The following is a 25,899-nucleotide window of genomic DNA, read 5'->3' on the forward strand; positions in this document are numbered from 1 at the left end:
AATCACGCAGCCCAGGGAAAACGGTTTCATCTCTGCCGTGCAAACAAGGGCAGGATAATGGAGCCCTGATAGTGTGTTGGGTGAAATCAAGCCGGCCTCTAGCAACAGAAATTATTCAAATATCCTCAGCCATTTGGATTTGGAAACTTTGCATGATAGAAGCAAATAGCCATTTGTGCGGGTCCCCGTTAAATGCGTTGAGATGAGTATTCTTATTTTTTTTTTCTTGAGTGTATGGTAAACTGATCAGTGGTTTGCTTTGAAATAATAATTTGTATTTGATTCAAGTATATGCAGATATATTCGATATGTAATGCAGTCAAATCTTATGGGTTGTGAACTAGTTAAAACAGGGTGCACTTTAGAACCCCCTCCCGAAGTTAACAAAAAAGACGATGTTTTTGTTGGTGTCTCAGACTGATTGGACTTTGATGTAGTTGGTGATAGTTGATGATGGTAGAGGTTTCTACATGTTTAACCTTTTTAGTACTCAGTACTATAGCCCACACATAATATCACTAACTATGATTGTTTGACAAATTAGTGTTTGTCAAGTGTAACCACAGCAATTGGACAAATAAACACTGTAACTTAATAGATAGGTTCAAATTTGCAAGAGGAAACATGTTTAAGTCCGTCTCTGAATTAATGCTCAGTAAGCTGGACGATTTTTATCCATGACAATGCACTTCTACGATGGTTAGATTAGGCAAGTACTGTGAATGCCATTAAGAATAACGCAATTTTTCAAACCTAGAAGATATCGACGTATTCTTCCACAGTGCAGGAGATAAAGTGTTTAAGGAAGCAACCACAAGCTCATTCTTTTGCCTGACACAAATAAAGGAGCAACTGGTTGTGGTTAGTGTTCATACACTTTCTCCAAAGCATTCACCACATTGAACAAGAACACTTTTCACCACAGTGCATTGACAACATCAGCTTTGTGTATGTCCATACATGTAGTTTCTTCCATTTTAGAAATTGGCTAAGATCTTAACATTTGTATTGTGTTATGACACATCGTGCCAAAATCAGCATTTTGCATTTTTTTTTGTTTTTACTAGTCTACTTCTTGCAAACTTCTTTTCCTGATCTTGTCCTGTTTTTGTCCTTACAAACTGCTGGGAATTTAATCTGAAAGCTAAAGTGCATTTTCTGTCTATATCTCTTTGCTTTTCACTCTGTTGTCTTCAATGAAACATGAGTTTGTATTCCAGAGTTTCTTGCCATTTAGCATCGCTGTAAAGGTCATTTAAAATAGAATACTATAGTCACAGTAAGGGCCTTCAGTTTGTCTCTTCGTCAAGCGCAAATGTTTATCTGCATAAAGGTTACCAAAACAATAATGGTTACTATAGCAGTTACAGCATTTTTTCAAATGGCTACAGTTACTCTAGAACTGTTTGAATTGCATTCATGGAAACATTCGATACTTGTTTCAATCAAACATTGCTGCTGTGATTTTGCCCTTTCTGGTCAGGCGACCAGGACTTCAGATTAAGTCACTGCAAGCTCAAAAAAAAAAGCTTTTACGTGAGTCACTTCTTGTCTCGCTGCGACATAGCAACCTGTTTTTACAAGCCGAGTCCTCAGAGGAACACCTGTACGGAGACATCGACTCATTGTTTTCTTTCTAGTTACGTCGTAAAAGATAGAAGGATCAGTGAGGCAACACCAGGCAGGTTTGCTGAATCACTCATCCTTCCTGGCGCCACTGGCCTGAGAGAAGAGTTCCTGTCAGGAACACTTCATCATGACTGATGTCTTGGTTGAAGTCTAACAGCCCTTTGGTACGATTGGATTTTGGCTTAAGGGTAAATGCTGCGCACTGTATGTTCTGTGCAAGAGAGACATGAATCAGGTCCCACGAATTGTTCATTGCCACCAAACATGCCTGGTAAATTGAGGCCATTATTGTATGTTTAAAAATTGAACCTTTTTCCCCCTTGTCGGTTTCAAATATATTTTTCAGCTGTCACATGTGACGTTACTGCTTGAAGCCATTTTCACACTAGCGATGCAAATCAAAACTAGTGTGAAAGGGTCTAGAAGTGACATTTAAAGCATGTCCTGATTTAGAAGAAAAGGCATTTTTTTACATTGTTGCACAAGAAAGCTACAGTTTTTGTCAGTTGAGAAGGGCTCTTCTAGTTTCATCAGTGAAAGCAGGGAGTTTTGTGTCGTTGATATCTTGCAGTCCATCCAAAAAAATAGTATGCAAATAATGCATTTCTAAAGCCTGTGCGACTGTCAATTACACATGTTTGTTAAAATATGTGTGGGGTATTTCCTTCCAGAAAGTATGCTGGTTATCTCAGTAATTTGACACAATTAAAATTTGGCCAAATTACCACATGATTTTCCAAAAAATTGAGTCATCAAACATGTACTGGCCAACCTATTTATGATTTTCAGTATATAAAAGAAAAACAAGCTCTTTTTAAAAATATAAATGTTAGTGTTTTGCTAAACTGCCTAGCATATTGTGAAGTTATTGATTAATTGTCATGTTTGAAGCGCTTTTATTGATGGCAGCAGAATGTGAAAGTAGCCGGCAAATGTGGATGTAAAGATCAGGATTTATTGCCTGGAAGCTCTTGAACAATTTTATCAAAAGCCCATTCCACCGTGACACCTTTTTTCTGCAATAAATCAGTGAGGGGAAATCTATCAGTGGACAGTAGTGAGAGATAGATGAGTGCAGGGATGAGAGGGTCAGCAGAGATTTTTCACTGGCCCTTCCTACCAGCAGCCCAACTTCACTTTTTCACTTTTATCAATTGCTCTTTTACTGACTGGCTGCCCTTTTCATTTGTTTTGCACACTCGTATAAATTTTTTTTAAAAAAAACGTTTGGGCTATGTGCATAAGATAATGTATTGATTATTAAAGCACTAGTGCAACTGGCTCATGTTTAGACTAAAAAAACGTGGTGATGAATGAATGGCACTTGAAAGATGGATTAACCCTAATATAATATGGTTAATATTATGGATATATTCCACAAGGGCATCCGAGAAATGACACACTGGTTCTTTTTTAATGCATATTGTTTTTTAAATCACCTTGCAAGCTCTGAGGGGGCACCAAAATGAATGTGGAAGGAGAGTCTCCTTTTTAATCTTTGTGCCCCAATCAGAGGGTTGAGTAACATTTATGTATCTATACAATAGATGTTGGCATTTTTTATGTAAGTCAGATGAAAACAGTTAGTTTATTCATCTAGGGAAAAAAAATAAGTATCGAAGCTACTTGGCCCTGTTTACTATAGTAATTGCTCCCAAAACTACATCATAAATAAATGGGTGTCCTACCCTAAGTAATAACAACTGAAATCAATTGAATAAAAACTTTAACTGGCAAATAACAATTAGACTACTCGCCGAAATGTTTATTTGAACAACACAGGGGGAAATACCTTTTTAAAGTCGTGGCTCAGCATTTAAATTTTTACAAAGGCACTTTGTGTGTGTGTGTGTGTGTTTTTGACAGTTATCACAAAATGTAATTCGATCATCCAAATGTGCTTCACTATGAGGTAAAAAAAAATCAATATTTAAGGAAATGATATAGTACTTACAATCAAATGTTGTTAATGTGGTCTTCTGGGGTTGCTTCCTTCTTCAGGAACTGGACAACTCGGCATATTGTCTGACATTTACGGATTGGGGTTTTGGAACATTTTTCACGGCACTTTATTTATCCTATCATTTCACCTTTGCACACTGTTGTAATCTGTAGTCTGAAGCTGTTTTTGTGTAATCATCAAGGTGCAGGAGTACGTTGTTATGCAAAACCATTTTTGTAGATTGTCTGTCTAAACATTTGCGTTATGACCCTGGGGTTTTCTGTCACTTCATTTTATTTTCTTCCTCTTTACATCTGATGGATTTATTTCTTTTGTTATTACCCGCAATGCTGAGTGTTGAGCTCACTCAATCCCACTTGATTGAAGGCCTTCATTTGCTATGCAGCCATGCAAAGTGGAAGCCTTGAAATATCATGCTGCCCTTGGTCTTCCTGTTTTTCATCTGACACTCTTCCTCCCATGGGAATTCTCCCTCAAATATGGGCCAAGCACATAGATTGTAATTCTTTCGGCAATATTAAATACAGACTATACGTTGAGATACTCCAACCTATTTCTGCCATCAACCATCAAATCAAAAAAGGAAAAAAGAGTCATTCCACATTAAGTAAACACATTCCCATTAAATAGAGATAAATGGAAGTAGCAAATTCAGAAGGGGGTTTATTATAATATAGGACTGATGTTTTTGAAAAGCTTGGTTTAATGCAATAGTAAGGTGGAAATATATATATATATATATATTACAATTCCCTCCATATGCTTTGACTTATTTTGGGGTCTGATATGTTATTATTTTGAAAAGTGATTAAATCTTTGAGTCTATCATTTCAATTATAATCACCTTTTAACAGTCAGCATTTCTGCAACATTGTGTCTATTTGGTAGTCAGGTGACATTACTGGCATAGTTGTTTCCTGTTCACCCTCGGGCGGCGGAGGGAATGATCGCGAGGGATGAGTGAGCTGCCTCATGTTGTCTAACGGTCTGATTTACTGCCCTGTCGTGTTTGAAGTCGGACAGGCGGAATTCACTTGGCTCCGCTTCTTTGTGATCACTCCTCCCAGATTACAGCCCAGGTGAGGCTCCTTGCCATCAAGCACAGGATATAGGAAGTTGCTTACCCTCATAGCCTCTGGACATTGCCCCTGAACTGTCCGGATACCTAACATTGTGCTTATGTTGCACTGTGTTAAAGCAAATCCTCCAAAGTGACTTGCTGGTCACTACCAATTGAATTTATGTTATTGGCAACTACCGCAGAATTAGAATATTCTAGTGTTTTCAAAACAGCCCTCGGGCTACAACCTTCAGCACATCCAGACAGCACAAACGCAAGATTGGCGTCAAGATTATTGCTCTGTACAGTACACAGGCTAAGACACGAGTTACAGTGTTGTTGGTAATGCATTTGAAAGCATGCAATAGTAAGAAAAAAATCATTGTCCTGCATTTGCTAACTGACTGCTTGTCATTCAGTAGTACCGAGGAGTCGTGTTACGTCTGCCTCATATTTCTGTGCTTCTTGTTTTGTATCATAGCATCTAGCCTACTTGTGTGGCGTACTCTGCTTGCTCCTACTGTTTAAAAAAAATTCTATATGAAGGTGGAAATCAGTACAAAATAGTAAGAGTAAAAATTGTCCTATCTGTTGTCAGGATTTACACGAGTAAGAATATTATGGTATATATCATCTATATACTGTGGTGACTGAGACAAGATAAAATTCAGAACAAACATTGCACATTCTATCCTAGAATACAACATTGGTCTTACTATATTCTTGAGAGGGCATAGGTGCCAAGATTTCATCTACTTTTTGGACAGCAATAATAATATCATAGTATAATTATACAATTCAGTGATTAAAATAAAATAATAATAAAAATGATGCAGAAAATGCATGCATTTTGTGTTTAGCCAAGTATAGTCTTCTTTCTTTGATAAAATAAAGTTTATGCATTTTCTTCACATGGTGATTTGGAACTCAATGTTAAGCATTTCTAATGCATTTATGGAAATGTAAGCTATTAGATGAGATTCAGAAATATCCTCACTTTTTAAACAAACACTGATTATTGTGAGCACAACAATATACCCTCCCTGTGTAATCAGGCACAGATACACACAAGCGCTGGCCAAAACGGTGTTGGCACGGTGCGGTTGATTAGAGTCAATCAGCTCAAGGTGAAAGCAACATTTTCCCCTCCAAAATATTGACACAGGTCTAGATTTCTTCCCTCAGTGCATCAGTTAATCGCGTGGGCACGTTGTCGGGGTCCAAATAGCTGCTTGATTGTGAGTAGAGTGCGATTGAGTTGATCCACCGAGTGAAAAGGCAGACAATAATCAGCATCTGGAAAAGTTCAATAGGATGCAGCCATCACAGGAGGTGATCGGGGCAGGCGCTGAAAGCTAGCTGATGTGTCCTGAGAACAAAACACCTTTAAATGTGACATTTGGATTGAAAGCAGGACAGGACCTAATATTGGGATTTAATTGCACAACAAAATACATTTGCAAGCATCCTGATTTAAACTTGCATAAAATTGGAGGATTGGGGACTTTTATAAATATACATATATCCTGCTGATTTGAAGTCAATGTATTCTGTTACATTGGAATATCAGTTATTCAGTTACTAAATCCTCTATCATTTTTTTCTCCCCTCAAAATAGCAATAGTATTCACAGTATTCAATAAAGTGACAGTGACGAGGTCAGAGGTCAAACTAAACAATGACTAATCAAATTTCACATGCTGAATAAGGGCTTTCATTAGACAAGAAGCGGATGACTGCTGTGAAATAAACATTAGTTAATTAACGTGTCAGATAAGAGACTTTCGAGTGACTTCAGAGGACTAAACAAGTGCTATTGTTATTTTTGCATTTCAGTCACCACCTTAAGTCTCAATGCTGTCATTGTTTTTATTTTAAGACTCAGTCCTTTACTATTGGTATTAGTAAAGTTCCCTATTGAAGGGGAAATCAGAAGAAACCAACATTTGAAGGTAGGATTAGAGCTCTGCGAGCAAAGGGCCGCTGCATCTTGTCCATTGAGAGATTAACATCAAGGCAAAATGACAGCATGTGGATTCTCAGATTTAAACAGATACAGTTTGATTTCCTTGAATTGCTAACGACTCATTATTTCAAAGGTGGTCCGGTAGACAAGTAGTTAGTGCGTTGGTGGGTCATCATCATCCTGTACGTGAACTTAGTGTGGCTTGACAAATCTTTGAGGGGCGGTCTCGAGGCGAAAGTGAGGCCCAAATTGAATTACATTCACAATTGTCAGCCACTGGGGGCATCACTAATTAAAACCATGTGATTGATGACGCTGATGCTTCATGCCAAAGGAGGATAAATCACCCTTACAGTCACTTTGCTGCATTGGATCAAGTCTACACACCTCAACTTCAATACTTACTCAGCTAAGGGGGTAGCCTGGCTCTTTTTGAGTCAAATGTGCTCACTGTTGATACACCCCAGGTAACCTAACAAAGGCGTCATTACCAAGTGCTCTGATATATTAAAAAAAAACCTGTCCCTTAGGGTCAACACTTTTTGAGTAATCACTGACTAATGTGTCATACTACTTTGCACAAATTATTGTTTTCCACCCATTGTGTAAACAGGCTGGTTTAGTGTTGTTATATCTTGCCTTAGTGTGATTGTCAATTTCCCTGAAGATCTTGATCATTAAGGTTGGGCATAATACCGATTAGTCGGTCATTAATAGACCATTCAAAAATGTGTTGGTAATTAATTGTGCCTCGACGCACTATATGGCTCTTGTATTGAGAATGGACACCACTAGTGAAAATTTACTGCGTTGTCGCAGTTTTATTTGACCCTTGTGTTTTTTTGGGGGTAGTACTTTTTCTTTTTTATAAGATATTTGATGTCAGCAGAATCATTATTGGAGAAACTTCGGAAGCCAACTGAATTCACGTTGGTATAGCTTGGGTTATATCTCATTGGTTTAAAATTGTGGCCTTGAGTTTAACTGTCACTAAATGAATACAAGTTAGATCCTGTTGGGTTAGCTTTGTTCAAAGGATAAATTAGTGGGTCCTACCCTGGCCTCAAGCTAAGAAGGCCTTGGTGGAAGTGGTGGTGCGGGGGTATATCCACCTGAGTATATCCAACTGCTCTCCTCACTGGGCTTTAATTGGGGAGATAATGGTGGGGGGCAGTTTTGGGGGGTTTTAACTTTACATAGGACTTCATTGTGGCTGGTGACCGTTTGATCTTAAAATAATTTACTTAATGATCTCACCGCAGGACCAATTGGTACTGCTCGATTAGTCTGCAGTGTCTAATGGAGCTAGGAGAGAAGCAGAGGGGGGTGGGCATGGAGTGACGCCGGTCTAAAGACTAAATTAATCTGCTGTTTAACCTTGGGAGGTGCACTTTTTGCTTTAACTCACACGGGAGAATTTGACAGAGTTACAACCAAGCTCTATATCTGTGCAAAATATTACAGGAATATAACAATCCAAAGTAGCAGTGAAACTAATGTACCTGTGGGATTTAATTTATTGCAAATATTTTGCTAGTTTACCGCTAAAAGTACAAAGACGTTGAGCACTGAATTGCGAATTTAAGGCAGTTTTTGCCTATTTTTTTCATCCTTCTAAGAGGACTCAATGCCTTTAAACTATAAAATACAAATATTAATGTTTTGAATGAAGTAGACAGTAAAATAATACTCACACATATATATACCATAAGTGAATACATTTGCCATTTTATAATGCCCTTCAAACTTTTTATTTTATTTATATTTTCATAGGTTAATTTTAATTACACAATGCAGCTCTACCTCTACTGATTTAGAGCTAGGTTTACTGTTATTACACACTTTTTTGACAGGGCTCCAAAAGATTACAAGAGGACAAATAGTGGAACCACATTTGAGTGGTTAAATAAACTAAACTAAATAACTTAACTAAACTAAATAAACTCTGCTTTAATAAGATGAGGATATAGTGATAAATGGAATAATTTACAAATCAGAAAACAAACATTTTAACTAAAAGCGTATTCACACACTGCAAAAATACAATGTTTAAATGTAAACTATAACACCTTGTTAGTGCCTTGCAAAGGTACTACATAACACTTTTAAAACAGAGTTGAAAAGGTCACTGCACTTAACTACACAACTGCAAAAGCTTCCTGACCTCTGGGTCTAAATTGCTAGTCAAGTGGTGAAGGGGGTGGTCTGTAAAAGCCGCCATTAGTATATGAGATGGTTCCAGTCAGGTATGCTGAAGCCGTTTACTGTAATGTTGGCTACATTTAGGAGAGCAAAGATCACTGTTATAAACTCATGGGGGAAGCCTGTCAGAGAACATTAAGTTGCCTGTGACACACCTTAACAAAAATGTGGCACACTGACAAATATATATATTTGAATGTGGCTTTTATTGATGAGACAATTTGATGTGTTGTTTAATGATGAACTACATCTGTTCCAATATGAAATTGGTTGGGTTTTTTTTCAATAAATGTACACTATAGATGTGATTGAATTATAACCTATGGGAAGACAGTGAGACATGTATTGGTTTGCTGAGTCGGGCTAGTGTGACGCTGAGGCTTTTACTGTAACAACAGCAAACGGCGACCTATTCACCTTACCGAACCCTTTAAGTGCACAGTTGACAGTAATGAATAGGCAAAACACATTTTGTTTATTTTATGAGCTGCATTTGAGCAATCTATTTGTCCTTATAGAGACATAGCATTGTAAGAAACCAGACCAAGATTCTAACTTTACACTTCAGATCCATGCTTTTATATTTTATTTAGCCTATGTTGCATTACCAACATTTCTTTTTACTAGTATTCCCCTATGCCGAATGTCTGTAGATGTCCCAAGTTCTGCACGTAAAAACTTTTTACACACGCTCAAACTACCTGTCATTCTCTTGCTCGTGACTCTCGCACCACGGAAACATAAATCATAGTTTGCGAATGGAATTTCTCACTAGCATTCCGCGTAGCTCGTGCAGGGATTAGAAAAGCAAAATGGCACGTGCTCAGAAAAATGCTATTCAAGACCCAGAGGAAGGCAGAGTGCTGATAAAAACAGCCGACGATGCTCCTTCGGCTTTTAGAACAGTGCCAGATTGACACAAGGAAGCCCTTGCAACAAACTGCATGCACTGTGCCAACAGGTACAAATTATAGTCGTAACAAAATGGAAATTTCCAGAAGCATCCTCGGGTCTCTTCATTATCTTGTGTTGTGGATGAATGTGCTTTCAAACGCATGACGCTATGATGATCAATTTGGGGAGATTATTTTACCCTATAGGCCGAGTTTTGCTTAACATACATTATGTAAAACAGTGTCTGAGAATTTGAGCCTCGCAAATGTGAAGAAGGTGGAAAGTCTCTCTCACTGTGCCAGATTAACATTGCATAGAGGACAAGCATATCTACGTATAGTACTGTCGAACTTTACTGTGATAAGTGGAAATAGGTACAAAAATAGACGCTCCAGGTGTATCCTTTCCTTGCAGTAGTCAAAACATTGATGAGATTAATTTGCATTTATGGAGTGAATGATTACACAAGTACACTATATGAGGAATAAAAAGCCCAGCTCAGGTTAAGACTGATTGACAGCAGCATTGTCTGTTGAGGTTGCACTTCATTTGAAGGAGCCCATAGTGACCTAGAAGCATTATGGCAAGGGAGGGGGGCAGTGCCAGTCTCTCGGGATGTTGATTAAGTGGGATCAACCAGCCCCTTGCACACAAGTGGCCCGGACGTCCCCAGGGGAGATTTGCCGGACCGCCTGGACCTGGACTTCCGCCATAAAACTCCCCGCTCCTCACCTTGTCGACAAACACAAAAACATGCCACAGGGCCATTCTAAAGATGTCAGCAGGACGTCATAGTTTAAAAAAAAATACTAAACATTATCTTGCTTAACTAAAGTCATCCAAACTTTTTAAAAATGTCATGGTTGGCCGTAAGTGTAATGTGTGGCATATGCTTAAATATGTACTCTGTGTGTGAACCAACTTAACAATGGGAATTGGAGAACAATTGTAAGGTAATGGGGGCCCTTAAAGCTTTTGTTTGACTGCAGAGGAGGCTCTGAAAACAAGCCTTTAAAGATAAGCGGTCTGTCCGGCTGTTGAATTGAGGCTTTGGTGCTCCCTTAGGACAGCATATCCATCACCCAGATGCCCTCGGGTGTGGGCTAACAAATTTGTACCTTCTGGGGCTTACATCACACCTCAAGAGCATTAGCACTCACCAGGGGGATTTCTGTGTGATGTGCCGCAGAGATCCAACTGTCAGATCATAGCAATCCTGTTTTTAAATACTTGTTGAATGTTACTTGACAACAGGTTACATCAACCCCCCTTTCCCCGTTCTCACAAGACTTATTATTGGCCACCAGTCGATCAAATGAGTGTAAATGTGTATGTGTTTCTGCAGTTTGCTCACCAAGGATTGACTGACAAAATATTATTGTTTGGTCCTTGTGAACAATTATGAAAGAAGTGAAGTTACAAAAAAATAAGAAAATAGAAGAATCCGGAACATAAGGGTGCCCTACATTTTAAACTATACTAATCTTAAATAATAAGAGTATTTTTTTTTGTTTTTCTTTCTTTCCCTCCTTATTTAATTCTTTCTTTCCTATGTTTTTTCCCTTCATTTTTCTTGCAGTTTCTCCTCAACCTCATGCAGACCAATGTGTCAAAAGAGAAAAGCTAGTGCCCTCTACAGGAAAGCGTTCTAAATAACAACCTGTCTGAAGGCTTTAAATTGCTACATTGAAAAGTTATTTTGTGGGGTTCTCCTATTTATTTCTAAATTATCTAACAAAAAAGCAACATCTTATTATTTTGACTGACTTTATGATGAACGAAAGACAATATAAAAACCAAATAGAAAACAATTCTGCAAAATACCAAAAAGCATCAATAAAACCAACATCGTCTCAAATATTGTGACTTATGCATGTTTGGGGGGAAAGTATAAGCCAATGTTTCTACCCCCTAATGGTCAGTAATTGCTTTATTTAAGCATCAAGAAAAATATATAACATGTAATATACAGTAGGACATACACTTAAATAGACTTCCCTATCACAAACAGTATTCATAAATACTATGTACCAACTCATGCTATACAACAGTATATAATTCAATAGTATTCCACGCATAAAGATAGTTACTGAATTAACAAATGGACCCTAACGATGACAGATTCTAATGAGCCATTATGGTTAGCAACCACATAACACCGAAGTATCAATATCAAATACATATACTGTAACATAAATAATCCATACATTGTTTACACTATTTATAACCAGATATTTCCCTGAACTTGTCCAAAGTACAAATCACAAACACAACTCCATTGATTTGAAAATATTTTTAGCAGTGAAGCAACTACATAGACTAAAGTACATATGTCCATTGGCAGACTTCAAATATTAGTGATTGATAAACACACCATACATATTTAAATAACCCAAAAAAAATGAAAAATGACTCACATTCTCAACAATGTCAACTCCTGTTCTGATTTTCTAGGGAAAATAAATGTTTGGCCGAAATCGGGAACCATTTTTCATCTTTACTGCTTCATTGCATTGCTTGCAACTTGTTATTAGCACCATAGCAACAGACATGCCATCCCTGCTCTGCAGGCAGTCTTGTTATTTTTGGTGTTGTGGGCCAAATTGGCACAGCCATCTGCAAAGCTTAGCTTACTATTTGAGTAACTCCTCACTTTTTTATGAGTAAATGAACCATATGATAGCCATATCCTTATAGCCACATTTGAGGAGCAAATAGTGGTGTCAATTCCAACTTTTTACCTTGCAGCCTATTTTTATGTCGGGTTCCCATGTTATCTTTGCTGCTTCGGTTGATTTATAATAAAATGTTATATTTAAAATGAATAACTACCCATATTTTATTATATTATTACATGAAAATAAGTTCAAATTGTATCTCCATTGCTCTAGTTTGTGTGCTCAATTTTGGTTATACCCTGTCTTAGCAGAGAGCCAAATACATCCACCAAAACGAACCACATTTGGCTCCCTAGCCATAGGTTCCCTACCCCCTGTCCAAAATCCGTTTCAACAAAAATGTGTGATTTCAACCACATTGACAACGATCACAGCATATGTATTTCCTCCATACAAACATGATTCAAAACAAACAAACAAAAATAAACTCCGCGAGGTGACAGACCGCTCTAAAAATCGGCCGTGATTGAGGAGACTGTCCGTTGCCTAGCAACCACACGCTGAACCTCCCCCGCGCACCATTCAACTCCGACTCGGCTCGTTCATCGACAAATGCGTGGCGAAAAACTAATTGATCATTCAGAAAACACGTGAGTTATTTTGTTGTTATTCTCTTCCCGAAAGTGGCGAGGATTAAACGCCATGTTTGTAAAGTGAGCCAACATGTCAGACGACGACGACGACGAAACTCCGCCTTCCTTTCTCGACGACGATAGAGTAAAGTTTGTCGAGGATAAAGTTTGTACATTTTTACAAATTAAGCCTCAAACATGGGATAAAAATGCTGCCTGTGAAGAGTTTCAGACACTGTTAGCAGATTTCTTTGAAAAACACGCAGTTGTTTATTTCTGCTCGCCAAAGGCAGGTAGTCTAGTCGCCACCAATGAGGTATGCTCAGTATTACATTAACCAGTACAGTAAACATTTAATTAAATGTGTGTTATGGTTAAAATGTATCATGTATTCATCAAATATTTCTGTTTTTTTAACCTAGACTCCGAGTTTTGGCAGAAATAAGGTCATATATGCCACAAAAAAGCAAGATGCCCCAGTTAATTCAGAAAACTACAGAGAACTTCTACTTTTTGGTGTTCTGTCTTTGTCTCCATTATTGCAACTTTCAATTATATTAGAGCAGGTAATGACAAATTCTGTTTGGAAAATGATCAATATTTAAATATGAGCTGATTTTGTATATTTCATTTTCTAGATATGTGTCCCATTGCTGTCCAACAATCTAAATCAGCACACTTGGCCACGGCTTCTATCTGAGGACATTACACAAAATGCACAGAGCATATGCAGTAAAACATCAATTGTGCGGAGACGTGCTTTGGGGGAATCTGTCCTCGTCATCCCGCTTGATGCAGACTGGATGGGCAATACATCCTCCGCTTTTACAATGTAAGAGTACCAACATTTATGATCAGACAATCCGCTGGTGTAAGTGCAAAAGTTGTATTTGTATATATTTTACACTCAGGTATAACTACGACAGGACACTGGCTCACAACATAGAGACCCAGGTCAGCAACTGGACCAATCTAATCCAGAGAATGTTGAAGGAGGATTCATCAGATATACTTAAAACGGGCTGTCATCCTGGCCCTAGAGCAGAGCTGGGATTCTGGGCTTCCAGGAAGAGTAATATTCAGAGCGTATATCAACAGGCATGCATGGAAAACTGGCATTTTATTTGATTCTTAGGTATTCCTGCTATAATACGTTTTCCCTTATGTAGCTTCTGAGTCCTGTTGTTCAGAGAATGGCTGAGATGTTGGAGATTATGGAAAGCAGCTATTATCCTTCAATAAAGACCTTGATAGGAAGTGTATTTGATGGTAAGATTACACTGGGTTAAGAAAAATACTCTTTTTATTTAGATTGTATGTTTTCTTCAAGTGATTTATGACAACTTAACATTGCTGCATTTAAAGATTACAAATGCCATTCTTAATGTCAGGAAAATGTTATTTCATTTTAATACCAAGGAAATCGCCCTGTTAAGAACATTATTTGGTGAGCTAACTTCTATGTTTTTTCCACTAAAGCACTTCAAGAAGCAGATGAGATTGACCTTCATTTACAGCCATTGTCTGTTCAACTTTCTGAAATGGAAAATGAAAGATTCCCAAGCTTTCAAACCACTATACCAGCACTGCTTCACCTATTATTCCTAATCTGGACTAACTGCCAAGCATATCAAAAGCCAACACGAATTGTTGTTTTACTGGAGCAACTTTGCAATCTACTAATTGAAAAGGTACAGCTTGTGATTTACTATTGTAGTTATTGTGCATATAAAATTACAAGTATACTTATTATTATTTTGCAATTTGTTTATGTCAAATGTGTTATAAGAGAACTTCATTTATATGTTAACAGGTGTACTATTTTACAGGCGTCTACATATTTATCTTCAGATTTACTGCGAGAAGATCCCGAAGAAGGTATATACATGGTGAAGATGGTGATAAAAGTTTTCAAATGTTTCAAAGAAAATTATCACAAGCAGAGGGGGAAATTGGCCAGCTATGCAAAACATGCTCGCTGGGATTTTCCATCTGCCATGATTTTCACCCATTACAACAGCTTCCTTAACCGCATGCTACAACTGCAGGTGAGGTTTTAAGAAATGACATGCAGTACAGTATTAAGTTTAACACTATCCTTTTTTTCCATCACAGGACATTTTTGAAATTTTGCTAGAATACAGGCGGATGGAAAAACTGGAATTTGGTGGTCCAAAAGGCAAGATGTACTGGGAACAATCTATCCAAATGTATTCGGAGTTCAGTGATTATTGCCTGACATTGTTAAATGGTGATCACAGCCCTCTTGACTGCTACTCCCAGGTAAACTATCCTATTCTTTCATCAACGGTTGAATAAAATGGCAAATATATATCAGCCATTTACTTTCTCTGTAACAAGACACGAATACTTACTTAAATTTGATTCTATAGGAATTCGAGGAGGAGTACAACAATTTCAAGGCCAAGATTGTGGACTTTGAATACCGATTTGCCAACCTGCTTTGCTTAGCTTTTAAGGATTGTGCGGAATTGGAAACAATGTTTAAAGTAAGAATGATGGATATATTGTACTGTACTGTTTTGAACTGGTTTAGGTGGCACTGCCATTACAGAAGCAAGCAATCATGTCCTTGTGCCTCGTTCTTTGTGTATGTCTGTTAGCTGTCAACAATTTTTGGACCTTTTCTTGAGAGAGGACACATACGCCAAGTATTCAGTCCCAACATTCCTCTACTGCAACAACAGTTTCATGACGAAATGGAGAAATGTAAATTGCTCTTTAGGTCACAACTCAAAGAGGTTGGTAATAATATGTAAACTGATTGATGAAAAACAATGTTATGGTCAATGCATAACAAGTATTATATTATTATTTACAGACGGAAAGTGGTTTGGGAACAAACATGGCTCCTGCATCTGGACAGTTAAAATGGGCAAATATGATCAGAGAGCGCATTGAAGCATCATGGGAAAAAATAAAAATTCAGTTTGAGACGTGAGTGAAAAGACACCTTAATTTTAGTTTAATTGTCAGTGCACGTTTTCTCTAATTGGATGCAGTAGTGTGACATATCACAAGACTGATTATTTTGTATTTTCAGATCTGCAGAAGATATGGATATGACAAAAGAACATGACTTATACAAGGAGATGACTAGTCTTCTACACCAATGTGAGGCAGATGCTTACTCTAAATGGCATGGAGGTGTGGAGCAGGCTTGCGAGATTAATCTGAAACAGCCACTTATATGTAGAAACTCTTCAAATGACCTCATCTCAGTTAATTTCAATTCCAAGGTGAGTTTGCTTTTTTTCCCCCAATAACAAAGACCCCCGGAGCTCTGGTTTTGTGTTATTTGCAGTAGGGGTCATTATCATAATAATATGACATATTTTGACTCTTAACATTTTTAACATCATAACAACAGTATTGTTATATTGCCCAAAAGGTGTTCCTGCATGGACTTATATAGTATCCACTTAGGGTTAGGTCTAATTAAAAAAAAAAAGAACTGGCTTCTATTGTTGCTGTGGAACCCCCTGTTTCACAGGAGATAAGATCATGAATAAGGTTAACAAGCAAAAATCTACGTATCATTGACAATGATTGATTTGCTTCTGTCCCACAATATTAACATGTCTGATTTAGCAGTATTTGTTTTGTCTCAACAGCTGTCTGAAGTATTGAATGATGTGAAGTATATGCAAAGGCTTAGCATTACCATCCCTGTGGCAGCCATGAATGTTTTTGAGAAACGTGACGTCTTTACAAAGGTAGAAGCACATATATGCTCACGGCAATTCCTGTTATTATTTTGACAGTGTTTTTAAACGACTTAATAATCTATCATCTCAATATGTTTTAGTATATAAGCAGTCTGCAGCTTGTAGTGCAGTGGTACAACAAACTCAAAACAACTGTCCTTGAAGTTGAACTCCCGCTTATCAGAGATGAACTGGCTACAGTAGACCAACTTCTTCAAAGAGCCGAGAACGACTTGACGTGGCAAGATCAGGACTGTTGGAACTTCATAAGCGCCACCAAGAAGCAAGTCCAAGACCTTGTTGACCGAGCCAGTAGAGCAAAGGAGAACCGTGATGCCATCCAGTCAATATTGAAGACATGGAGCAAACATACAATGTTCTACAGAAAGGACAACAAGAAAAGCTCACTGCTACAGCTGGAAGACAGGAGAGATCGTGTTACCCAGATATATAGCTCCATAAAAAAGGATGGAGACTCCATCCACAAGTTAATGCAGGTAAATCAACATTAACATCAACATACAGTGACAGAATGGAATTGAGTGCATACAAAAGGCGCACCGACTGATTTGGCACTCCGTCCACTTTGGGGGAAAATTTTCGACTTAGTGCGCCCAATGTCATTTAACGCACCGCTTTGGTTTTGTAAGGTTTATTAGGGCAATTGCAATCATTAATAAGAGCAATTGGCCGAGGTATGTATTAACTACTTATACATTCTGATTCTGACATTACATACTGTACCAGGAGAATCTGTACAGGAGGAATCTAATGCATAGTATTTTCTCTTGTTGCCTACAATACTCTGTTCCCATGTGTAGGAGAACATGGCACTCTTCAATGCAGACATTGCTTCAGAGGCTTGGCAGTCCTACATGGATTATGTGGATGAGATGATCATTGAGGGGCTGTTTGCCTATATCAGCCACTCACTTCAGTTCTTTCTGGATAACACAGAGTCATATCCCAAGCAAGTTCCTCTCTTTGAGGCTCAATTAATGCTCACAGATTTGGGGATGATATTCCTTCCCTCACTGGAGATTGATGCACGAGATGGCTTCTATGAACTGTTCGATGGACTGGTTAGCGATATATTCAAGACATCTGTGAATATCAGCAGGTTGGCTTCTGATACTAGCGATGACAGCTATCAGGTACTGCATTTCATTGTTGGGGATCAGCATTTGACCATAACTCCTTTTTCACATTTAGTCGTGAACTAATTGATTGATTACCATAATTTTCAATTACTTTTTTTCCAGTGCTAAAAATGCACAATAAAATAAAATAGTCAAGCTTACTGTAATAATTGACCTCTCACAGGTTGTAATGGAAGACATGCTGGACTTGTTGGATTTACGGAAAGAAGTGATGGAGAGAGTAACGAATGTTCTTAAAAAAGCCACGTCTTACCAGCAACAGTTTGATTGCTACACACATTTGTGGCAAGATGACCGGGCAGACTTTCTCAGTCAGTTCCTCTTGTATGCACGAGCACTAACACCTGAAGAGGTGGAGGCTCATAGTGCTGATATTCTCCTGGAAAGCCCTCCCACCGTTGATCACTTTAAAGAGCAGGTAAAATGTGCCTTAGCAGTTAAAAAATCTTCTGACATTTGTAAGTAACAGTGCTCACATTTTTACAGATTGACTACTACGAAGACCTCTACTCTGAAACATGCAAACTAGAAGACTACACAGTATTTGATGGATGGTTTCGAGTGGATATCAAGCACTTCAAAGTTAATCTCCTAAACATTATCAAGAAGTGGAGTTGGCTTTTTAAGGAACACCTCTTGACATATGTGACAAACAGGTGGCCACTGACTCTACAAAAGCCCAAAGAAAAATGTTTATGTTTCATTCTTACTTGTTATGTTATTTCTTCAGTCTTGAGGATCTCCAAGGATTTGTTCACACTACTGTTGAAGGGCTTGCTAAGTGTGTGCCCAAAGGAGACTACCACACTCTGGTAGAAGTCATGAGTCATCTCTTGGCTATTAGAGACAGACAAGCTGTCACCGACAAGATGTTTGACCCTTTAAGAGACACAGTAATCCTGCTTGAACGACATGGAGTGGCCATTCCGGACAAGGTCTATGTTCAGATCAAGGTAATGTAGAAAATATATATTTACTTTGTATTTCTGTCACTTGCAAATGTGTATTTCAATATAAAATGTGCATTTTAGGAACTCCCTGAAAAATGGAATTCAGCTAAAAAGTTGTCCTTAACAGTGAGGCATGAAGTGGCCCCGATGCAAAATCAAGAAGTGATGGTTTTACGAAAACGCTGCTCCGAATTTGAGGTCACACATCTATTTAGAATATTTTAGATCATAATTACATGTAATGACACTTCAATTTTTTTATTCAGGTGAAACAAAGCCAATTACGGGAAATCTTCAGAGCAACTGCACCTTTCAGTTATAAAACCTCTCAACCCTATATTTGTCTAGAAAAAGTAAGACTCAAACTCAGGCCTAATTGTAGTCATACAAATTTCTATTTCACACTTCAGGTAACCTCTCCAAACATCTCCTCTAGTCTGAAAAAGCAATCCATGACATGGTGAAAGAATTGGCAGTGTTGCAGGATTCAACCAACTTGTTTGACGTCACAATTCCTGACTATAAAGACATCAAGATCTGCAAACAAGAGATAATTGTTCTCAAGGAACTATGGGACATGGTCATATTTGTGAATGTAAGTAAAATAATAGTCATTTGTAGTAATAGCATAGTTTTTCTAATATACTTCCATTTTCCGCTTGAAAATGTCCACTGTGGGAACGTGCACATAACAGAGGATATATGTAAATCTCTCCTATTGAGTAGACCACCAGTGAACACATGTGACCGTACTTAATTGGTCATATACAGAAAAAAATTAGGCGCTTGCATAAAATGTGTTATCTGATTTTTAAAAAAAAGAGTAAGGCATTTCTTTGGCAAAGCTAGTAAAATAAAAATTAAAATGTAGGCAATACAGAGCTTCTTTTTTTAAGCTTGGGAAACAACAAATTAAGGAAATGTAATACTGTACAAAGGTTGTAGAGAAAAAGTGTTGGGAGCAGGGGGGCTATCTTGCGTATTATACACAAGAGTGTAGTATACTCGAGAAATTACGATAAAAGCCTCAAGAAGCAATAACTCAATAACCAGCCCAGCCTGCTGTCTTGGTGGTCATTGATTCGCTTGCCACTAAATGCCCCAATTAAGCTCCCTCAGCCCATTGACCCTTGTGCATGTGTCTTTATCTATACAGACGAATGTGGAATACTGGACAAAGAGCAAATGGAGGGAGATAAATGTTGAACAGATGGATGTAGAATTGAGGGGGTTTGCTAAGGTGAGATCACCAACAGTGCACAACTGCTTTGATTATTACATTGGCTCAATAACTATTAATGGTTGGAAGCTGTCTGTTTTGTGTAGGAGATGCGGAAGCTTGACAAAGAAGCTCGTTCATGGGATGTTTATTCTGGTCTAGACCTTTTTGTGAAGAACCTGTTAACATCACTGCGGGTTGTGAGTCAGCTTCAGAACCTTGCGATACGAGAGCGTCACTGGGTGCAACTAATAAGGACGATGCAGGTTTGTAAATACTTGGAACATCTTGGGACAGTACATGGAACCAAAACCTTTTAGATTGAAGTGTTTTTTCCTCTTCTCATAAATATATATAGATGAACTTTACTATGACTGATCATACTACTCTGGCAGAACTATTGGCTCTGAAACTGCATCTTTATGAAGAAGAAGTCCGTTGCACCGTGGACAAGGCAGCAAAAGAAATGGCTATTGAGAAGGTTTTTCTTTGTTTGTTTATGGGTAGCAGTCTATCATATTAAGTAAACAAAAATGAACAACATAGCTTTCATGATTCAGATTAAGATCCGAAGTGTTTTTGCATCTGTGTGGTCTTGTCTTTCAGCTCAGTCTGTTAAGGCTATTGGTAGGGTGAAGCAATAGTATGGGCAAAAGTTTCAGCTCAGTTTCTACTCTGTAATTTCAGGTTGTGACAGGAATTGCTCAAATATGGACATCGATGGAGCTTTCATATGAATATCATTACCAATCCTCTATGCCACTTCTTAAATGTGATGCAGAGCTCATTGAGACACTTGAGGATCATCAGGTAAATAGCTAGGATTCTGCTCCTAGTGACCTTATCATCTAAAAAAAAAAAAAACATTTTACCTGTAACACACAGAAAAAATAGATGAGTTTTCTATATCACTGGTAGTTAAATGCAGAATGGGGCCACTTTGTCTGACTGTCTAACAGCACAGCTGAGACTGGCGAAGTCCCTATTGAGTCCTCTGATTTATAGCCCCGATCACCCATTGGGCATTGTTACACCCTGGCGATCTTTTTTCATGTACACCAGATGCAATGGTGGGGTGTTAGCTTGCAATTAAAAGCCTCACTATTTTAGTGCCCCTGTCTTTGTGTAAACAGTCATTCTCCCTCCCCCATTCTTTTGTGGCGTAGAAGGTGATTAGATTGCTTGCAAATAAAACAGGTGTGCGTGTGATGATATGATCTTGAAAAGATGGGACTGAGCTTTTGGTTCTAGAAAAACTTAAACATTCCCAACACGTTGTGCCCATCCTTCAGGTTCAGCTTCAGAGCATCTTTCAGAGCAAGTACATAGACCATTTTCTTGTCCAAGTGGTCCATCTTCAGACACAGCTGACAGTAGCTGACTCTGTGCTGACGGTCTGGATGGAGGTCCAGAAGACATGGTCGTATTTAGAAAGCATCTTCAAAGGCTGTGATGATATCTGCCAGCAACTACCAGCAGATGCACAAAGATTCCAAATGATAGATGCAGAATTTCAGGTCTGCCCTCACGTTCAGTTTATTGCAAGTCTGGTCTAATGATAGTCCAAATTGAATTTTTTTTTTTCCTTTTCAGGAATTCATGTTGGGCAGTGCGAAAACAAAACACGTAATTGAAGCCACCAATAAACCCCAACTTCATGAAAAGTTGGTCGAGCTTCAAAAAAGGTCACTATTATTTTATTCTTTCAAATGTGAATGTTATCATCTTCACACTCATTCACCAGAACCTTTTGGAGACTATGAATTGCACGATCATCCATAAATTCTCAATACTTTGTTTTAAAAGGCTGGCTTTGTGTGAAAAGGCTCTTGCGGACTACCTGGAGACAAAGAGACTTGCTTTTCCAAGATTCTACTTTATATCATCTGCAGACCTGTTGGATATTCTCTCTAAAGGCAGCCGTCCCAAAGATGTGCATTTTTTATTTTCTCTTTTTCATACCATATATAATTCACTCGTTGCGTGTCATTGACAGCCTTAGATGGCCAATTAATCTGAGGATTGTCCGTAAATGCTCTTGTTTCCGAGGCACGGACATTGTTCGACATCTAATCCATATTGACAGGGTGAAGCCAACAGCAAATGATCGCTGCTTAGAACTCATAGTCAAAATGGATTGGACATCTAGCGCTGTCACTGGCAGACAATGAGTAAAAAAGGAATCATGTTCATTCAATACTCACTGCCCATAAATATAACATATGCATATTTTTCTTTTCAGATAACAAGCCACCTCTCAAAACTATTTGACAATATGTCGGATCTGGAATTGTCCCCAAATCATTTTAAAATTGCGGTTGGCATGTACAGCAAAGAAAGGGAGTATGTACCATTCCAGAAAGAATGTTACTGTAATGGAGCGGTAAGATACCACTATAAAAATATGTACATACACAGCTTAAGATTGAGTTATTTGGGGAATAATCATAGGGGGAGCTTCTCAATATTCTATTGTATTATAAGGTTGCATTGCTATAATTTCACTAATGTTAAAACATGATATTGTATAAGGTGGAGGTGTGGCTGGCCTGTCTGGAAGAGTCCATGAGAACAAGTATTAAGGATCACCTGTCTGAAGCTGTGTCTGTATATGAGGATAGGCCCCGAGAGCAGTGGATTCTTGATTTTCCAGCCCAAGTTGCTCTGACCGCATCACAGATATGGTGGAGTAACGATGTGGAAATTGTGTTTAAAAGACTGGAAGAAGGATTTGAGTCTGCTTTAAAAGACTATAACAAGAAACAGGTGAGTAGAGTGTGTGGGCCTACAAATGAGTTTCTTGCTGTTATAATTATATCATGTCAATGATGTGCACTTGTCAGATTTACCAGTGCTATGTCAGGATAACATGTCCTTGACTGCTGCTTTAATAATCTTTCCCTCCCTTCAGCGGAAAGATTACAGCTGTCGTGCAAGATAATTGATAAATACTCAATCCCTGTGATATTTTAGTCACAAGCCATGGTTACAACATTATCCAGTTCTACTATTTACATTCTTGTACTGTACTTGTTACAGGAATTTTGAAGAATTAAGTGTTAGACTTTTAATCCTATTTTCTTTAAACCTATGTTTTTTTTGACTTTCTTTTCAACCTCCCCCAGATTGCTCAACTAAACGTGTTGATTAACATGTTGTTGAATGAGCTGAGTCAAGAAAACAGACAGAAAATAATGACCATTTGCACCATTGATGTTCATGCCAGAGATGTTGTTACTAGATTAATCGCTCAAAAGGTAAGCAGAATAGAAATGGGCTAACTGCATAGCAAAAACATTTGACCACTTTTAACCCAATCTTGGAAAACAGAAAATTATAGTAAATTATTTAAACTTTATTTATCCCGTTCTCGGGAAATTCAATCAGTTCAGCTATCATATTTCTTACTGTCCCTACAGTAACTGCATTTCTCCAGTAAAGTTTCTCAGTTATCACTTGTGTGTATAGGTCACAAACTCCCAGGCCTTCCAATGGCTTTCCCATCTCCGACACTGCTGGAATGAGCAGCAACACCACTGTTTCATTAATATTTGTGATGCCCAATTCCCTTACCTTTATGAGTATCTTGGAAATACACCACGTCTTGTCATCACTCCCCTCACAGACCGGTATGTGTTTGTTTTTATTCAGAAAAGAAACCAAGCTCTCAGCACAATGACTGTTTTTTTCACAAATTTAGATGCTACATCACTCTGACTCAATCGCTCCATTTAAACATGAGTGGAGCACCAGCAGGTCCTGCTGGAACTGGCAAAACCGAGACCACCAAGGATCTTGGCCGAGCAATGGGAATTATGGTTTACATCTTTAACTGTTCTGAGCAAATGGACTACAGGGTTGGATATTTAATCATCTTTTCTTAATATGTATATGTTCATGTATGAAAACTTTAAAATATTTTAAATCATATTTGTGTTATTTTTGTGCTTAGTCAACTGGGAATATCTACAAGGGATTGGCCCAGACTGGTGCATGGGGTTGCTTTGACGAATTCAATCGCATCCCTATCGAAGTCTTGTCTGTTGTTGCGGTGCAGGTGAAAACGATACAGGATGCTATTCGATCCAAAAAGAATAGGTGAAATTAATGTGCAAAGCCTTTATCGCAAGGAGTAGTAATAATAACAGGTTAATGTATTCTTAGGTTCCTGTTCCTGAATACAGAAATTCTCTTGAAGCCCTCAGTGGGGATCTTTATCACTATGAATCCCGGTTATGCAGGAAGGGCAGAACTACCTGAGAACCTGAAGGCCTTATTCAGGTAGAAATTATGCATCTTTATAATGTGTGATTAGGTAGGTGCAGGTTAAATTTATGTTATTTTTTAAACACTGACATAGACCCTGTGCAATGGTGGTACCAGATGTTGAGCTCATTTGTGAGATCATGTTAGTGGCGGAGGGCTTCTGTGCTGCCAAGCTTCTTGCCAGGAAGTTCACGTCTCTTTACACTCTGTGTAAAGAACTACTTTCCAAACAGGTTCAATGACCATAATTTGTTACAGCTCGTTTTCTTGCTCTCTCTCACTCCCTCTTTTTTAAATTAAGCTTCATACTCTCTTTATGTTTTAGGATCATTATGATTGGGGTTTACGAGCTGTCAAGTCTGTTTTAGTTGTGGCTGGGTCACTTAGAAGAAGAGACAAAACAAGACCGGAGGATCAGGTATGCATGACATTTGAAAAGGACAGTAACAGTTCCAGACTAATTTACTGTATTTGGAGCAAAATCGTTATTGAAAACTGTTTTGTGAACTATCATATTCAGTACTTGACAAATATAGCACACTCACTAGTAGCTATCAGCAACGAAATACATTGAAAGAAAAATCTATTTGTATGTCTATTTGTATTTGAGTAGCTGTATTTGGCTTTCTTTTTTTTTGAAGAAGAAGAAGAAGAAGAAATGCTGCTTTACCAAAAACCCACTAAAAAAGCTAAGCAAGATAAAATGTGTGTTACAGGTTTTGATGCGTGCGCTAAGGGACTTCAACATGCCCAAAATTGTGACAGATGATGTCCCCATCTTCCTTGGATTGCTTCAGGATCTCTTTCCAGGCATAGAAGTGGAGCGAGAGAGAGACTGGGACTTTGAAAATGAAGTCAGAAATACTACTGTTTCTCTCCGACTCCAACCAGAGGAAGCATTCATTCTCAGGGTTACAAATAATCCTAATCTTACATAATGTTAATCATGATCCATCAATGTATTTTGATCATGCCTAAAATTGTCATCAAATCTCTTTTTTTAAGGTGATGCAATTAGTGGAACTCATGGCTGTACGTCATTCTATCTTTGTCATTGGGAATGCTGGAACTGGAAAAAGCTCGGTTAGATAATCACAGATTTAATTCCTGTTAAAAAAAAACGCAATTGATAGGTATTCATAATTTATTACTCTGACTTGCTTTTCACCAGATATTGAGGGTTCTCCATAAAACATATGCTAACCTGAAGAGGAAGCCTGTCTGGAATGACCTGAATCCAAAAGCAGTTGACAGAGATGAATTGTTTGGATTCATCCATCCTGCAACTCGGGAGTGGAAAGATGGCAAGCATATCTTCTTTACTATAGCTTACTTTTAAATTCACAAACTACAGTGCGCAGCCATATTATGTTCATGTCCTGTGAACTTGAATCGAATAGCTTGTGATTTCTTTTCCTGCTTGTGTCCTCAACGTAAAGGTTTGCTTTCATCCCTGATGCGAGAGCAAGCGAATATGTCCCACCTAGGACCTAAGTGGATTGTGTTGGATGGAGACATTGATCCGATGTGGATTGAATCACTCAACACAGTGATGGATGACAACAAGGTACCACCCTCCTGTTCATTCATACAAGTAGAAACCCATGTTTAC

General features: G+C 38.2%; 1 protein-coding gene and 1 long non-coding RNA gene across 2 annotated transcripts in view; both read left to right on the forward strand.

Annotated features, from left to right (window-relative positions):
• Nucleotides 1-11,550, forward strand: part of LOC144199963 (uncharacterized) — a 79,611-nt gene extending 68,061 nt beyond the window's left edge. The window contains exon 5 of the long non-coding RNA XR_013327013.1: nt 11,294-11,550. This is a non-coding gene — a long non-coding RNA (uncharacterized LOC144199963). The remainder of the gene's footprint in view (nt 1-11,293) is intronic.
• A 2,383-nt stretch (nt 11,551-13,933) lies between these two features.
• Nucleotides 13,934-25,899, forward strand: part of LOC144199020 (dynein axonemal heavy chain 11) — a 30,432-nt gene continuing 18,466 nt past the window's right edge. The window contains exons 1-38 of the mRNA XM_077720347.1: nt 13,934-14,062; nt 14,134-14,233; nt 14,444-14,655; nt 14,794-15,012; nt 15,080-15,247; nt 15,358-15,474; nt 15,589-15,726; nt 15,807-15,921; nt 16,019-16,224; nt 16,600-16,701; nt 16,794-17,189; nt 17,514-17,846; nt 18,016-18,270; nt 18,339-18,508; nt 18,583-18,805; nt 18,884-19,000; nt 19,069-19,155; nt 19,239-19,397; nt 19,959-20,042; nt 20,129-20,287; nt 20,380-20,502; nt 20,709-20,831; nt 21,314-21,538; nt 21,615-21,706; nt 21,828-21,954; nt 22,264-22,404; nt 22,554-22,787; nt 23,147-23,278; nt 23,490-23,650; nt 23,722-23,878; nt 23,974-24,119; nt 24,186-24,302; nt 24,382-24,520; nt 24,613-24,705; nt 25,004-25,198; nt 25,293-25,370; nt 25,459-25,591; nt 25,727-25,854. Of these exons, the coding sequence (XP_077576473.1) occupies nt 13,949-14,062; nt 14,134-14,233; nt 14,444-14,655; nt 14,794-15,012; nt 15,080-15,247; nt 15,358-15,474; nt 15,589-15,726; nt 15,807-15,921; nt 16,019-16,224; nt 16,600-16,701; nt 16,794-17,189; nt 17,514-17,846; nt 18,016-18,270; nt 18,339-18,508; nt 18,583-18,805; nt 18,884-19,000; nt 19,069-19,155; nt 19,239-19,397; nt 19,959-20,042; nt 20,129-20,287; nt 20,380-20,502; nt 20,709-20,831; nt 21,314-21,538; nt 21,615-21,706; nt 21,828-21,954; nt 22,264-22,404; nt 22,554-22,787; nt 23,147-23,278; nt 23,490-23,650; nt 23,722-23,878; nt 23,974-24,119; nt 24,186-24,302; nt 24,382-24,520; nt 24,613-24,705; nt 25,004-25,198; nt 25,293-25,370; nt 25,459-25,591; nt 25,727-25,854 (6,018 nt within the window). The 5' untranslated portion in view covers nt 13,934-13,948. The remainder of the gene's footprint in view (nt 14,063-14,133; nt 14,234-14,443; nt 14,656-14,793; nt 15,013-15,079; nt 15,248-15,357; nt 15,475-15,588; nt 15,727-15,806; nt 15,922-16,018; nt 16,225-16,599; nt 16,702-16,793; nt 17,190-17,513; nt 17,847-18,015; nt 18,271-18,338; nt 18,509-18,582; nt 18,806-18,883; nt 19,001-19,068; nt 19,156-19,238; nt 19,398-19,958; nt 20,043-20,128; nt 20,288-20,379; nt 20,503-20,708; nt 20,832-21,313; nt 21,539-21,614; nt 21,707-21,827; nt 21,955-22,263; nt 22,405-22,553; nt 22,788-23,146; nt 23,279-23,489; nt 23,651-23,721; nt 23,879-23,973; nt 24,120-24,185; nt 24,303-24,381; nt 24,521-24,612; nt 24,706-25,003; nt 25,199-25,292; nt 25,371-25,458; nt 25,592-25,726; nt 25,855-25,899) is intronic.

Source organism: Stigmatopora nigra, chromosome 7 (genome assembly GCF_051989575.1).
Source record: "Stigmatopora nigra isolate UIUO_SnigA chromosome 7, RoL_Snig_1.1, whole genome shotgun sequence".
Taxonomy (NCBI): Eukaryota; Metazoa; Chordata; class Actinopteri; order Syngnathiformes; family Syngnathidae; genus Stigmatopora; species Stigmatopora nigra.